This window comes from Anas acuta, chromosome 25, assembly GCF_963932015.1.
Source record: "Anas acuta chromosome 25, bAnaAcu1.1, whole genome shotgun sequence".
Lineage (NCBI taxonomy): Eukaryota > Metazoa > Chordata > Aves > Anseriformes > Anatidae > Anas > Anas acuta.
The window spans coordinates 3,142,019-3,155,635 of record NC_089003.1 but is presented as its reverse complement, the minus strand read 5'-3'; the positions used below and the strand labels follow the sequence as shown (position 1 = coordinate 3,155,635).

Sequence of the window (13,617 nt, the reverse complement as noted above, 5' to 3'; positions counted from 1 at the left end):
AAGGGGGGACGAGTGCTAGCGGAGGGAACTGGCGTGATGTGTCGGTCTGTATGGAGCTGAGCTGGGAAGTTCCCCGAAAACCCTTCATTAGTGACCTTCGTTAGTGGCCAGTTGCCCTTCTGGAAGGTTCTTGGGCCTGGTTGGAGCTCAGTCCTTCCTTGGAAAGCGGAGATGCTCTTTGTGTCCCCCGCCCGATGTGCGAATCCCGTTCCTTCGGCTCTTTGTACGCCGCAGCATCTGCTACAAAAGGCGTTTAACATGGTCGAACAATGCAGGCTGTGCCTTTCTTCTCCTGATGGGAATAAAACGCGATTTTCACAGCCTGGGCGTGCTGCAGTTTGGCCGTCCCCAGTTACCCCGGGACAGGCGACCCTGCACAAAGCTCCCCGTCCCCAGCCTCTGCCCCAGCACCTGCCCCCGCGTCATCGCTCTCGGATTTGATCCAGTGCCTTAAAACCTCTCTGTGGGCCATAATTGCTAATTCCTTAGTTCATAATTCCTTAATTCATGCCTCCTGATGGTCCTTTTCTAGTGCTGGTTGCCACGGGGCCGTGGCCAGCAGCAGCCCCCCTGCCCCTACCCCTAAATGCTCGGTGCCACCTCTCCCTGTGGCTCAGGCCAAACCCAACGCAGCATCATTCACATCAGCCTCCCCTCCTTCCCTCTCTTTTTTCTCTTTCCATTTCTCTCTGGACTTTTTCATGCTCCCGTACTATACAATAAACCTTCGGCCAGGATTTTTTTACTCTGTTCCTAAGGTAAAGGAGGGGGGCCAGAAGCGTTGTGTTATTCCCGCGTTAACGCAGAGGGGTTGAGGGAGGAAACTTCTCTTGGTTTCGTGCCAGAAATAGCACGTCTGCCCCTTCCCTGGGCTAAACGACCTTCAGATTTGACATTGACGTGTGGCTGTCCCCTTGCTCTGTTTTACACCAGTCTTGGTGCTGGGGGCCTCCTCTGGCCGTGCCTGTGCTGGTTGGGGCAGAGCGCGGCCACTACCGCGGGGTGCCAGGAGCTGCGGTCGGTGGGTGTCCCCTGCTCCTAACAGGCCTGCTATTTCTCTACTTTAGAGGGACGACCGTCCTGTGCTTTGAGCCAGAAACACGTATTTTGAGTCTTGTTGCTTAGGTTGAAGGCCTGGAAATCAGGGCAAGCCCCCGAGTGAGCGGGCACGAGCTGCGGGTGCTGAGCAGATTGCCTCGTGCATCGCCCCTGGTGAAAGTGGGGGGCCTGGGGACTGCACCCCACATGTAAATCCCCTCCCCTGAGGCTGTTACACTGCGGGGCTGCCTCTGTTCGCTGCTCCCACGTGCCCCCAAACCTCCTGGTTTGCTGTTGGTCCCTGCCCAGCCGCACCGTTGGAGCTGCGTGGCTCACGGCAGCTGCTTTGGCTGGAAATCCTTCTTGGCTTCTACCTGTATTGTTCTGTTGCTGCGTGCTCCAAACAAACCTTTTCTAGATTGCTGCTGCTGAATTTCAAAGCTTGCTTTAATGGGCAACGAGGAAGGACCGGGAAAGCTTCTTAAAAACAGACTGTTGGGAAAAGGGTTCGGGGCTTTTGTGCTTCAGGTACAGAGCAGAGCTTGCTCCTGTGATGCTCGGAGCTGGATTTGTGAACTCAGGCTTCACGTTAGGCTTCTGCATTCTGAGACTTGCTTGCCAAGCCCTCTCCTTTTCCTCCTGCTCATCCCGGGAGTGCAGGAGTTTCCCAGGCCGGCAGCAGAGGCCGGCATTTATTTCTAAGTCCTGTTTTGATCTTGGGCCACAACCTGCGGAGCTGAACAAAGACACCCCCCTCCCTTCAACCCATGACAAAACACCCTTTGACCTTTGGTCCTACAGCTGCATAATAACAAGGGAAGAGCTGGAAGCGGTGTGCACTGCTACATTGGTTCCCTTCCCTCCATCACTCCCTGGTTTTTGCAAAGTGCCGTGGATGGGGGACAGGAGGAGAAGAGGAAGACCTGGTGCCGTCTGCTGGCTCTGCCAAGAGGAAAACACAAACACGTTTCGGTTGGACTGCTCCCAACAGTCAGTTTTAGAAGGGTAGGGATCAGAAAATGCTTCCTTGGAAAGATAAGGATCAGAAGTTGCTTCCTTGGAAGCAGTTTGGGCAGGTGGCTGTGGCTGGTGCTGGGGCATCCTTCGCAGCCGCTGCTGGAGGAGCCGTCCCCTCGTCTTGCAAGGAGAGCTGGGGTGTGGGCATCCAGGGAGCTCCCACATCAAGATTAGAGTTCTTCCTCGGTGCCTTATTGCAAAATAGTCGTGCTGGTGCTGCCCGACTGGAAGGCTTTGCAACCCCGAGGTGACTGCAGGCAGCCCCACGTGCTCGGATCGAGTTGTGTCTGCCCGTGCTGTCCTCACCGCGATGCGCTGGGAGGTTTGAGCATCCTGGAGATGAATTCCATCACTTCTGCCTTGAGTAAACTCTTCTCATCAATGAAAAGCATGGCCCAAATAAGTCCTGGTTTGATAGAGCGTTGCATTAATGCTGTTCACCAACTGGAGCTCGGAGCTGCCGGCCTCGCACTGGCAATCATTTAACATAGTTTCTGTATTATGGAATATTGATTTACTGTGGAGCATAAAAATGTGCAGTACTCAGCAGAAGGGCCTCACCAATTGTTATGCTCCAGGAACACTGCTGCTCAGGAATGTGAAATAAATTTTCCCTTTTAACAATAGCTCCTGATTTGCATAGTCTCTATTCTCCTTTCCCCAGGGATTGTGCCACTAATGGTCTATCGCGAGCGCTCCCCCACTTTGACACCAAACTCCTCTATTTGCACACACACAAAAGGCTGTGCTGTTGAACAAGTGTAATAACTTTTCAAACGCTTTACTCCGGGCTGCAATTGTCTCCTCTCTGTTGCGCGCTTAGTCTCATTTGGAGAATTTCAGGCACTGAGCACCCCCTTCCTTCTCTTCGGAGTTGTAACTGCGTTAATTTATAGGAAGTTCAGCTGACAGCGGTCCGAAAAGTCAGATCCATCCTGTGCAGCTTTCGTTTCTTCACTGGTTTTGTCCGGGGATGTGTTGGGGATGCTTGGCTTGTGCTCTTTGCCCGTCCGTCTGCCTGCGCGTGCTGCGCTGCTGCTCTTCGGCAGCGAGCAGTTTTAGGCTGGAACTGCAATCCTTGCAGTTGGCCAAGCAGTTCAGGACCTCTTGAAAGCAACCTAACCATTCTCTTGAATTTTTGCACTTGTTGCTGGTTGTGCCCACGATACATCAGCAAAGGTGGTAAAAGCACCTCTGGTATCCCTTGCTGTATCCTCTGCTCCAGGAGCAGGAGCTGCCAGTCCCTCCCAAAAGGCAGGTTGTGAATCTCGGAGTAAACCCCACTCTGAACCTGAAGGAGGAAAAACAAGGGCCAGATTTGCCTGAGGATAGAGCTTTTATCACTCTGCTTTCTAATGGAAGAAATATAACTAAAATGCGGGTCTAAAAAGGTAACGATTGTGCTTTCCTGTGCGACCCAGACCTGCTGGGAAGCTGCTGTAAGCGAAATGCGAGCGCTGATAAAGGGCCACGCTTACCAAAACGAAGCACACGTTCCTGGAAGAAGCATGTTGGGAGCTTGCTCATCCTGTTACGTTAGGTATTTATGCATCGTGGTGCTCAGTCGGTATGGCTGGGAACGGCGTATTAATTAGAGCTAAAGGGGAAAATTACCGATGAACTTAGCAGCGCGCTGCAGTCGGAGAAAACTTCTCCAGTTATTAAAAAGAGAAACCAACCCAAAGTGCCACGCGTGGTCTGTTCTTACCTCCTCGTTCCTGGCTTTAGCCGCCGGGGGTAACGAACTGCCTTGCGTTTTCTGCTGCGAGGATGATCAGGCAAATTCTGGGCTGCCCGTTCTGCTGGCCGCTGTGCCTGCGGAGCTGCCCGTGAGCGTGGGGAGAGCTACATTGGAAAAGCGCTCCAATAAATTCTCCTATAAACGTGGTATTTTCCAGCTGGCTGCTCTGCTGTGCAGCTGGAGAGGCGGTTTTTGCTGGTGATACCAGCCAGCTCTTCACGTCCACGTTTTTCTGGCTGCCCCCCCTGCCCCCAGGCTGCTCCCCTACCACCTTCCCCTTCTCCCCCCCTCGTCTTGCCCCGTAGTGAGCAGGAGCTGAAGCAGCTTTCAGCCAGGAGCCCAAGTCCTTGCATTGGCCTAGACGAATAACTGGGAATTTGAGGCTATTGTCACAGAACAATTGTTGCTACCAAGGGCTGAAGAGCAGCTAAAGCTTGCAGTGGATGTTTTTCAGACAGTCAGCTGAACAAATGCTTGGGGCATTACATAAATGTCAGAGCGTAAAGATCTGGGGCGCTCGGATTGGAAATATCGCCGAAGTTCAAACCTAGCCCTGGCAACCGGCGTGAGGAATTCCAGCAAAGATCTTCAAGCATTCGGGAGACTGAGACAGAGCAAAAAAAAAATCTGAACTCTGCTTCTGAGTCTAAGCAGAGCCTTCTGCTGGGCCGTGCTGTTTCCCTTCTGATCGGCGCACTGCCAAACTGGTGCCTCGGTCGTGAACCCGACGGAAAATAAAATCATGAAGGTTGTTTTGCTGAAATCTTTTTATAGTTTACCCAATATGCTACGTCAGAGCCCTTTATGATTAGGGGCCTTACTGGGATTTTCTTAATTGAGCATTAGGGCATTATTTCTAATTTTAAGCAGGTGACAGCTTGAGGCAGCTGAAGAAGTTGAGCAAGCTGCGGGGTGATGGAGCAGCAGGAGCTTCAGAGGAACCAGAAGGAGCTTGTTGGGGTCACATCTGTGTGTGCGCGATGGTTTGGGGGGTCGAGGACTTGGGGAAGATGCTCTCTGCGGTGATCTTTAGGAAGGGACAAGGTAGGGGTGCTGAGAGGAGCACCGGCACCAGGCTCCCGTGTCTGTGTTTGGGAGGTGTCCTCCTTGGGGCACCCCGTCGTGTGCTGGTCACGCTGCTGGGATGGCACAGGGGTCAGGGCTGTTGTAATATTTCTTGCCTTGGGACCCGGTCCATTCTCTTATCCACCAGTGCCCGGCCATGGTTTGGTTCCTGTTGGCTCGGCTGTAGGCGAGCTGAGTGCGATGGAGCTGCTGTGGTGTCACCAAAATGTGTTGACACCACGCACAGATCCACCTCGGGAGCTGGTGTCTGGAATCCCACAGATCCTTCTGCCAGCGTGGCTTTAACGACCCTAAAATTAGGCTCACCACCCAAATAGAAGAGTTTATTGCATCCTTCCAGCTCTTCACACCAAGCCCTGCTAAGGGATGCGCTCTGCCCTTCGGAGGCACCCAGGCTTCAGCAAAAGGCTCCGCGTGCTCCCCACTGGGTTCGTGCTTCCCGTCAGGATTGTTCATGGGGCCAAGAGAGGGGCTCACGCAGACGTGGCAGTGATTTGGCACCACCAACCCTGCGCCCTGTCACCTTGCTGGCCTCGGATCCGGGATGCTGTGGGCTCCACGTGAGGCTGGGACGAGCAGCAGCACACGAGGTGATGTCCCCGTGATGCCAGGAGCAGCGGTGTCCTTGGGCTGTGATGGCTTCAGGTGTTCACTGCGTTTCCTGCAGCACAGGTGTGCGTGAGCTGAAATTAAAATCTCACCAGCCAGCAGCGTTGCTCTGAACCAGGAGGTAAAGAAAATGATGATTTTCAGGTTCTTGGAGAAAAACTGAGTGCGGTGTTCGTTCCGTGTGCGTGCATCTCCATCAAATTTGCTGCCTCGTTCCCTGCCCGCTCGCTGGGATGGCTCCTACACGGCGTGCTCTTTTCTCCAAGCCTTACTTTTAAGGGAAGGATAGTTCAATAGCTGCTTTTTTTGCTTCTTTTTTTGAAGCCATTTGCACTTCAGAGGTATAAAACTTGTTAAGGTAAGCGTGATACCAAGGAATGCAGACGGTTACGATGTTCAGCAAGATAAATAATCCCGTGACTTTTTATGTTAGGGAAAACTTAACTCCTGAAGAGTGGATTTGAGCATATTTCTGTTCCACAGCTTCTAAAGCAGTTAAAATTGTCCTGAATCTCAGTAAAACCTGCTAGCAGGCAGCAGGAAGGGCTGGGAGGGTTGTCCTCCCCCCCCCCCGGCAGCTGCTTCACTCTGGTATTTTTAATTTCCCTCCTTTGTTCTCCCCTCTGCAGAGCTGGTGGTGGATTGAGTTCTGTGCCGTCCGAGGGTTTTCTGAGATCCGTGGGCTGCACCCTTCTGCTAGGGAGGGATCTGGGGGAGACAAAGTGCCAGGAGAGAGTGGCCCGGGGCAAGGCTCGGGCTTGGCAACTCCAGCACTGGGCACCAGCTCCAGCCCGGTGCTGCCGGAGACCTCAAGCGGGGTGTTAGAAATCCGGATTCTGCTGTGCTTGTCCCGCTGTAACTCCTATGCAGGAGTTCAAGCATCTTTTAATGCTTGGCCTGGGCCAGTTTTTTTTTTTTTTTCCCCTCCTCTTTTTCATAGAACCGGACCGGAGATGCCAAAACAAACCTTTCATATCCTGCCCGGAGCGCTGCTTGCCCTGCAGACAAAGCCTCGCGTGCTGCGGCCGCTGGGGCGCTTCGCATGGTTCCTCGGCACCAGAAAGCGGGGTCCTGGGATCGGCTGTGCTCAAATGCAAATAACGCATGGCCCCGGGCTGCTGGCAGCCACCCAGGGCTGCCCTCTCCCTGGGGCAGCAGCCTGGTATCCCTGCGCAAAATGCCGTAGGATTTGCGCTCGCCAACATCCTCCGAGCAGCAGGGTTTTTTTTCGGGGAGGACCGGTGGAATTTTATAACTCTTTGCTCCCAGCCTCTCGGGTTTTTCAGAGTCCGGGGCTGAATGAAGCGGGCCGAGGGTTGAGCTGGATTTAGTTGTGAACAGAGGAGCCCTTCACAAGTCCGCTGTCCGCGGGGTGGGGGCGGGCGCTGAGCTGAACAAATGGGGCGCTTTGGCTCCTCCGAGGGCAGAGACGTTGGGGTGGGCTCAGGAGGTTGTTGGGATCGCTGGGGGGGGTTCTCTTCCTCCCCTTAACCCTTGCTCCACCCGTAGACCTCATTTCGTGTCAGTCTAGGAAGGTGTAAAAGCCTGGTGGTCTGTTAGGGGGATGGAGTGGACGTGGGGAGTATATGGGGACGGGAACAAGCTGCAAAACAGCTCCTGAGTTGGGTGTGAATCTCTTCCCTTCAGTGAGGCACAAATAAAGATCAGCAGAGCACGTGAAGAAGTTGTTTACAGCGCTTGGAGGACGGTGCTGGGATGGCTGCTGGCTGCAACGTCCGTGAGCAGAGCGCTGGCCTTTTTGCCTGGCCTTGTCCTGTCGTTTGATGCCAGTGATGGTGTCCGCAGCACGGAGCCCCACCACAAATGTCCCCATATTTTACTTCCAGTCAGTACTGGCAGCTGAACCTCTCAAAAAAAGGAAAAAAAGCAGATGATAAAATACTGTTCTTAACCAGATTGCAGTGCTGTGAAGCAAGGAGCTGATGGAACCATGAGGTTTTTGGAGCTGACGTTGCACCAGGACGGACACGAGGCGCTGCGCAGCCGAGTCCTGCCCCGGGGCTGCTGCCTCGTGGCAGGTAACGCAGGGAAAGCACGCGGGATTAATGTGGATAATTTGCCCTTTAACAGAGCTGACAGCTGAGTGTCTTCAGCTGGCGTAGCTGAAGCTGGTTTTTGTGGTCTGCTGGCAGGGTTTGGCCTCGCCGACGAGCCCAGGTGGAAATAGGAGCGTGGTCCTGGTGCGTGCCCGGCCTCGGTCAGGAGCAGGGAATTGCAGGAATTGCATCAGCTGCCGGTGCTCGGGGAGGCACCGAGAGCTCCTTGGAGCATTTTGGCAGCGGGATGTGGGCAAGGGCCGTGCCAGGGCACCTTCAGGGCTGGCAGAGCGGGGCCCCCAGCGTGGGTCTGGCAAATGTCTCACAAAGGTCTCGATTCCTGGTACCGAGACCTCATTCGGTGGCAGGTCTCGGTCAGGAAATGCTCGTCCTACGAGGGTTTGTGAAAGCTGCTCACACCTCTGCCACTGTGTGCTAGGAAGAGGACGAGGAGGACGAGGAGGAGGAGGAGAAGGAGGAGGAGAAGGAGGAGGAGGACGAGGAGGACGAGGAGGACGAGGAGGACGAGGAGGCTGTGCCGGCATGGGGAGAAGGCTTCGGACTCCGGGGCTCTGACCTCGGCCTCATCTTGGGCGATTTTTTTCCACCGAAAGCTGCGTGGGAAGGGGGAGAGCAAATCCAGCGCGGCCTCCACTTTGGGAACAACTGCAGCTCGGGACAGAAAACCGCTGGGGGGTTGCCAGGGGAAGTGGAGGAGGGGAGCAGCCGCACGGGGAGCTGCAGGGGGAGGCCGGCACGGCACGGCACGGCGCTGCCCGACCCGACCCAACCCAACCCACCACGTCCCCACGGCACAGGCCTGGTGCCTGCTGGCAGAAAGCTCTCCCCAGCCTGCCCTCAGTCCCACCGGGGCTGGTTCACCCCCCCCCCGGGCTGTGTAAAGGGTTTTTCAGCGTTTCCACGGGTCCCATTCCTCTCCCCTGGTGGTGTCTTCTTGCTTCCATCGTTACCTGTTGCTCCTCACAATGCCCTGGGATGATCTAGGCTCGAGGTGAAGGAAACTTTTCCATCCCAAATCCTTTTACTTCGTTTTGTTGTGCCATTACCAGGATGGTTTAGCAGCAGCTGGCGGCTCTGCTCAGGTCACTTCGCAGCCGGGCCTTTCGCGGGGCATCTCCTGGTGAAGAAAATTCTGCTCATCCCCAATTCCTGAGCTTTGCAGGGCTTTCTCCTTACACTCCGGTGGGTCCATCCGAAGGAGAGCCGGACTGGTGGACGGCTGGGGGCTGGGAGCAGCACAGCTTCTCCTGGGTCTAGGAGGAGCCGAGCAAACGCGGCTCATCAGACCTGTGGGGAACCAGGGAGCTCTCACGGGGCTTTAATTTCCTCCTAGGCAGTGGGCAAAGCCTCCTGCTTGGGGAAAGAGGGCATGGGCGTGCCTTCTGTCGGGGAGATCCCTGTGCCAATTCACCCAGAACTGCCTCGTGCACGGCTGCAGCTCGGTTTGTGTGGCTTCCCTTGGTTTTAGCCCTGCAGAGGCTGCGCTCCGCAGCGCTTATCTCCACGGGGCTCGTCCGGCTCTTACGGCACCGCAGCTGCTGAGACAACTGAACCTAGCACAGGTCGTACCGACGGCAGCGCCTTGACCTAGGTGTGGGCTGTGTTTGTTGGCAGGGCTGTATTTATCCTGCCTGTTTTATAACCAAACACAGCAGGGCGCACGCCCCGGGCTGAAATGCCCAAAACTCCGGGTGGCAGCGAGCGGGGCTGGCCGTGAGCACCATGGTCTGCGTCTGGGGACCCTAACACAGGGCAGCAGCACCTGCCCCAGGGGTGTGTGGGGGGGTGTTTGCTTTCGGGAGCTTTTTTTTGCTGTTCAGGACACTGAATCGAACCCACAGCTGCCTGTCGTGTGCTTGGGGAGGGACTGGAGCCTGTCCCAAGGACTTGCGCTGATGTAACACGGGATTTTTTTTCCCCCTGCCTTTCTTCAGTCATGTTTAACTGCTGTGTTGTTTTTTTTGATGAAATGTTTGCCTCCCTCCATCTCTCAGCTGCTCCCCGTGCTTTAATCAGAGCGATCTGAGGACTCGGCACGTTGATGAAGTTGCTTCCTGCAGCTCTCCAAAGCGTTTCTGTGGGGAAGGCAGAGGCTGTGCCCAACCCTGCACATCCAGCAGCACGGTGCCAGCCAGGAGGGGGCTGCTGCCACCTTGTCAAGGCTTTAACTTGATTTTACCCCAGGATTGGAGGCCTTTTTCCATGGGTGAAGTCCCCCAGCCTCCCATGGACACAGCGTTGCATTGCTGAGCATTTCTCTAGCTTGGCTCCACCGCTCTTCCTCCTCCTCCACCGCTCTTCCTCATCCTCTGCCATTCTTCCTCCTCCTCCTCTGCTCCTCCTCCTCCACCACTTCTCCTCCTCCTCCTCTATTCTTCCTCCTCCTCCACCTCTTCCTGCACCACCCGGGCCGGTGTCAGCTCCCGGCTGCCAGCTCTGCGCGCGATTTACCGGCGGCGCCATCTGCTCGGGCTGGCCGCGCGCTGTCCCTGTCGCTCAAGCTGAGTGCCACGCCAGCTGCGTGCTCACCACCCAACGCCTGCAGCCCTGCACACGTCACAGCCTCCACCAGGGGATCGAGCCTACCTGGGAGCGTATTTATTTTTAAAGAGTCAGGCCCCTAAATCATTTTTCTGTCCTGTGGCCATGTCCTGAGCTGGAGAGGCTGCACGGCTGTCCTGTGTTGTCTTCCACAGATTGCTTTGTGTGTGCTCTTGCCCAAAACGGTGCCCACGCAGCAGCACGAGGAGGAGTTTGTCCTGGAGGATGGATGCAGGAGCTGCTCATGGCACTGCCCATGCCACCTTCACTGGCACCCGGGACGAGCCACGCGGCACGGTCACAGCCATCTGCCTCTCCCCACCCTTCATTTCCAGCTTCATTCAGCCCTGTTTTGGGGCAGGTGGAGCGAACCGGTCTACTGATCATCATTTCCAAGCCCCTGATGTTTAGAAAGAAAAAAAGTGGGTGTCCCTGCCCCCAGCAGCTGGGTGTCCAGCTGGGGTTTGGGGTGACTGCCCGTGACTTCTTCCAGCGCTCTGTTTTGTGCTCGGTTGCCACTTTCTAGTGAAAATACTGCTTTGCAAGGTGTTTGTGCAGAGATTAAAACTAAAGAAGCTGCGCACCAAGCGTCCAAAAGCTGATCTACGGGAGGAAAAGCTCTACACTGCAGCAGAGGGGGGGAATGGAGCCGGCTCTGAAAAGCCTCGGCTCTAAATATAGAGGGAGCGCGCTGCGCCCGGCGCTGTTTTGGAAAGTGTGGCTGAGCCATCGCTGCCTGTCCTCCTCTCCTCCCCCTGTGCTGCGGGGGGGCACAGGATGAAGCAGACGTTCCCGCCTTTCGCTTTCTCGGTTTATTTTGGGTTTAAATCCAGTGGGTTTTTCCGGGGTAGGATGTGCCCTGATTTTAAGGTGAAACAAGGAATGGCTGTGCCGCCGCTCACACCGCCGTGCCGCCTCGGAATCGAAATGGGCTTTGGGTGTTTTTTTTACCCTTAATCTTGATTTCTGTGTAATGGAAATAAGAGTGAGGCTTCACGGGGCAGGACAGCGTTGTTCCAGCAGGCACGGGGGCTTTGGAGCATTGTACAGGTGCTTTATTGCCTTGCAGAGGAAAGCCAGGGGAGGAAGGAGTTCGGAGGTGCTCTCGGCGGCTTTTGACATTTCTTCTACCCAATTTTTTAAAAAATATTCCCAAGGTGGATCCCCAGCAAGCAAGCACAGTCCTGCAGAGATCTGGCTTAGAATCCCAAACTCTGGGGATGTTCCTGAAGTCGGGATTACCTGCAGATGCTGAGGGTGCCTTTTGTAAAAAAAAAAAAACCTCTTCTCCAGTGAAATTGTTCTCTGCTTCTGAAATGAGAGTGGTAGAACTTCACTGAAACATTGCTGGTGGAGAAGTAACGTGCTCTGGAAAGCCTTGTGGGAAACCATGCTCCAAAAATGCCATCGGTCTCATGGGTGACGGAGTGGGAGCAGCGCTGCCTTCCCAGCGATGCTCGGGGAAAGCTCCCGGCAGGAGGAGGGAGAAGGTCTGGTGCCCGGCCACCCCTTTCCTGCCTTTCCTGCGGTGTTATCCCTCGTGGAACAGAATAAAGCCTGGCTGGGATGGAGATCTGGATTCAAGCTCCGTGATGGGGTGATGCCAGCAACCGCTGAGCCCCCCGCATGCTCCACCAGCCCGGCACGAGCATGCAGAACGCGTCTGGCTCTGAATTTGTGGGTTTCGCTTGCAGGTCGAAGGAGCCAACTCCTTAGTTTCAGGGTATTTTGCTTAGCTGATGTGAAACCCGTAGTCACCCCGGTGCTTTTCTTAGGGCCACGTTTGGCAGCAGGACGCCTGACCGAGGGCAGATGCGTCAGAGGTGCAGATTTTTCTAAGAACTTGCTTATTGCTGTGGCGCGCAGTCTCTGCAGTGCTTCGGTAATAAATCTCGTGTACCACGTATTGCTTTCGCTCTCGTGGCTGGTTTCAGCTTCCAACCGGGTCAATCTCAGCAGCAGGGGACTTGGGGTAGTTGGGGAAGAAAAACCTGGACCTCGCCGGGGCTCCTCTGCCTGGTGGGAGGGCGGTGGGGTGGCTGTGCTCCAGCCTAGACAAGGTGCTCGGTGCCAAAAATGCTGTAGGAGGAAGGGATGGGGGGAAGAGGGAATTATTTTCTCACTAATTCCTTATTCTCAGCCATCCAGATGTGGCAAAGGCGTTGTGCAGCAACACTGGATTCGTGCGTGCGCTTCTGTGTGCCTTGTTTCTGCATCATGTTGCGGTTTTCTTTCTTCCTGGGTAGTTTTAGTATTTACCCACCAGAATCAGGATCCTTCTGATCCATTCCCATGGTATTACAGCTTCTAACGTAGGAGAGCGGAGCCGTGGATTTGTGCGTCCCTTACCTCTTTGTGTTTATTCCTGCCTGGAGCTCGGTGGCAGGGAGCAGGGCGTTTTTGTAGCAGTTGGCTCTAAAATGCGATGCTGTAGCCCACGTGCTAGCAAAAGCGTATTTATGCTCCTGCTGAACCGTATTTTGTGGTCGCAGTGGAGATAAAGAAGGTGGGAAATCAGCCAAGGGTTGCAAAGCATGTGGGTTCCCCCATGCAGCCGTGAGATCGAGGGGTGCAGCTCATTTGGTAATTTCTGCTCTTTTTTCCTGGCTTTGGTCGAGCCATCAGAGGCAGAAATCGAGTTTGTCGCTGCCCTCCTTCCTTTGCAACACCTCCGTGCAGGGCAGCAGCTTGTGCAGGGCGCTGTCAGCTCTGCTGCTCGCCTCCAAACAGAAGATGCTCTCCGAAAACCCAACGATGATGCGTTGTGAGAGTGGCCACAGCGCCTTAATTGTGGGCGTGTGGTTTGTGCTGGCGTTCGAGCCTATTCTGTGACGGATGCCAGAGGTGCTTTGAAAGGGGATAAGCGGAGGGAGGGCGGGCAGGTGGGTGTTATTTCTTCAAGACTTGGCCAAGTGGCTCCGGCTGATGCGGCCAGGTAGGACTGGAGCTGCTGGTTCAGCTGAGCGTGGAGTAAAACCTTGACGCTTGCATAGGCAGAACTTCAATCACCGGGTACCAAAAGTTGGTTTAATATCGCTCTGCGGAGGCATGGCTTTTCCAGCACGCCTGTAGTTGGGCCGATAATTATTGGTGGTGGCTAGATGGTATCAGTCGTGCCATTCAGCTTGTAGCTTTTGATCTGGCTGTCAGTTCTGCCGGGTTTTCCGTGGGCTGTGTAATTAAAATCTCACTCAAAATCATCCCCCCTTCCCCTGTCTGTTTTTGCAGGAGACGAAGGGCAGAGTGGAGATGGGCAGCAGACCGTGCAGCCATCGTCAGTCGCTGGAATTGGCTCCAAGCCCACGTCTCGGACCTGGAATACCGAATCCGGCAGCAAACGGATATTTACAAGCAGATTAGAGCCAACAAGGTGAGGACTGTTTGGCTACGTGGGGTTTTTGCCCTGCCTCCTAATGGCTCTCCCTTCCGCTGCGGCGGGGAGTGTGTGTGCAGAGCGTGATGCAGTTTTTCCCCCCTGCATCTCAGAAAGCACATTGCACGGCGCTG

At 55.0% G+C, this 13,617-nt stretch overlaps 1 protein-coding gene across 4 annotated transcripts in view; it reads left to right on the top strand.

The window, feature by feature from the left end:
* The window catches only part of KANSL1 (KAT8 regulatory NSL complex subunit 1), a 92,116-nt gene that overhangs the window by 49,264 nt on the left and 29,235 nt on the right, over nt 1-13,617 (top strand). For all 4 annotated transcript variants that reach the window (XM_068661166.1, XM_068661167.1, XM_068661168.1 and 1 more), the window contains one exon: nt 13,339-13,480. In XM_068661166.1, coding sequence (XP_068517267.1) covers nt 13,339-13,480 — 142 coding nt within the window. The remainder of the gene's footprint in view (nt 1-13,338; nt 13,481-13,617) is intronic.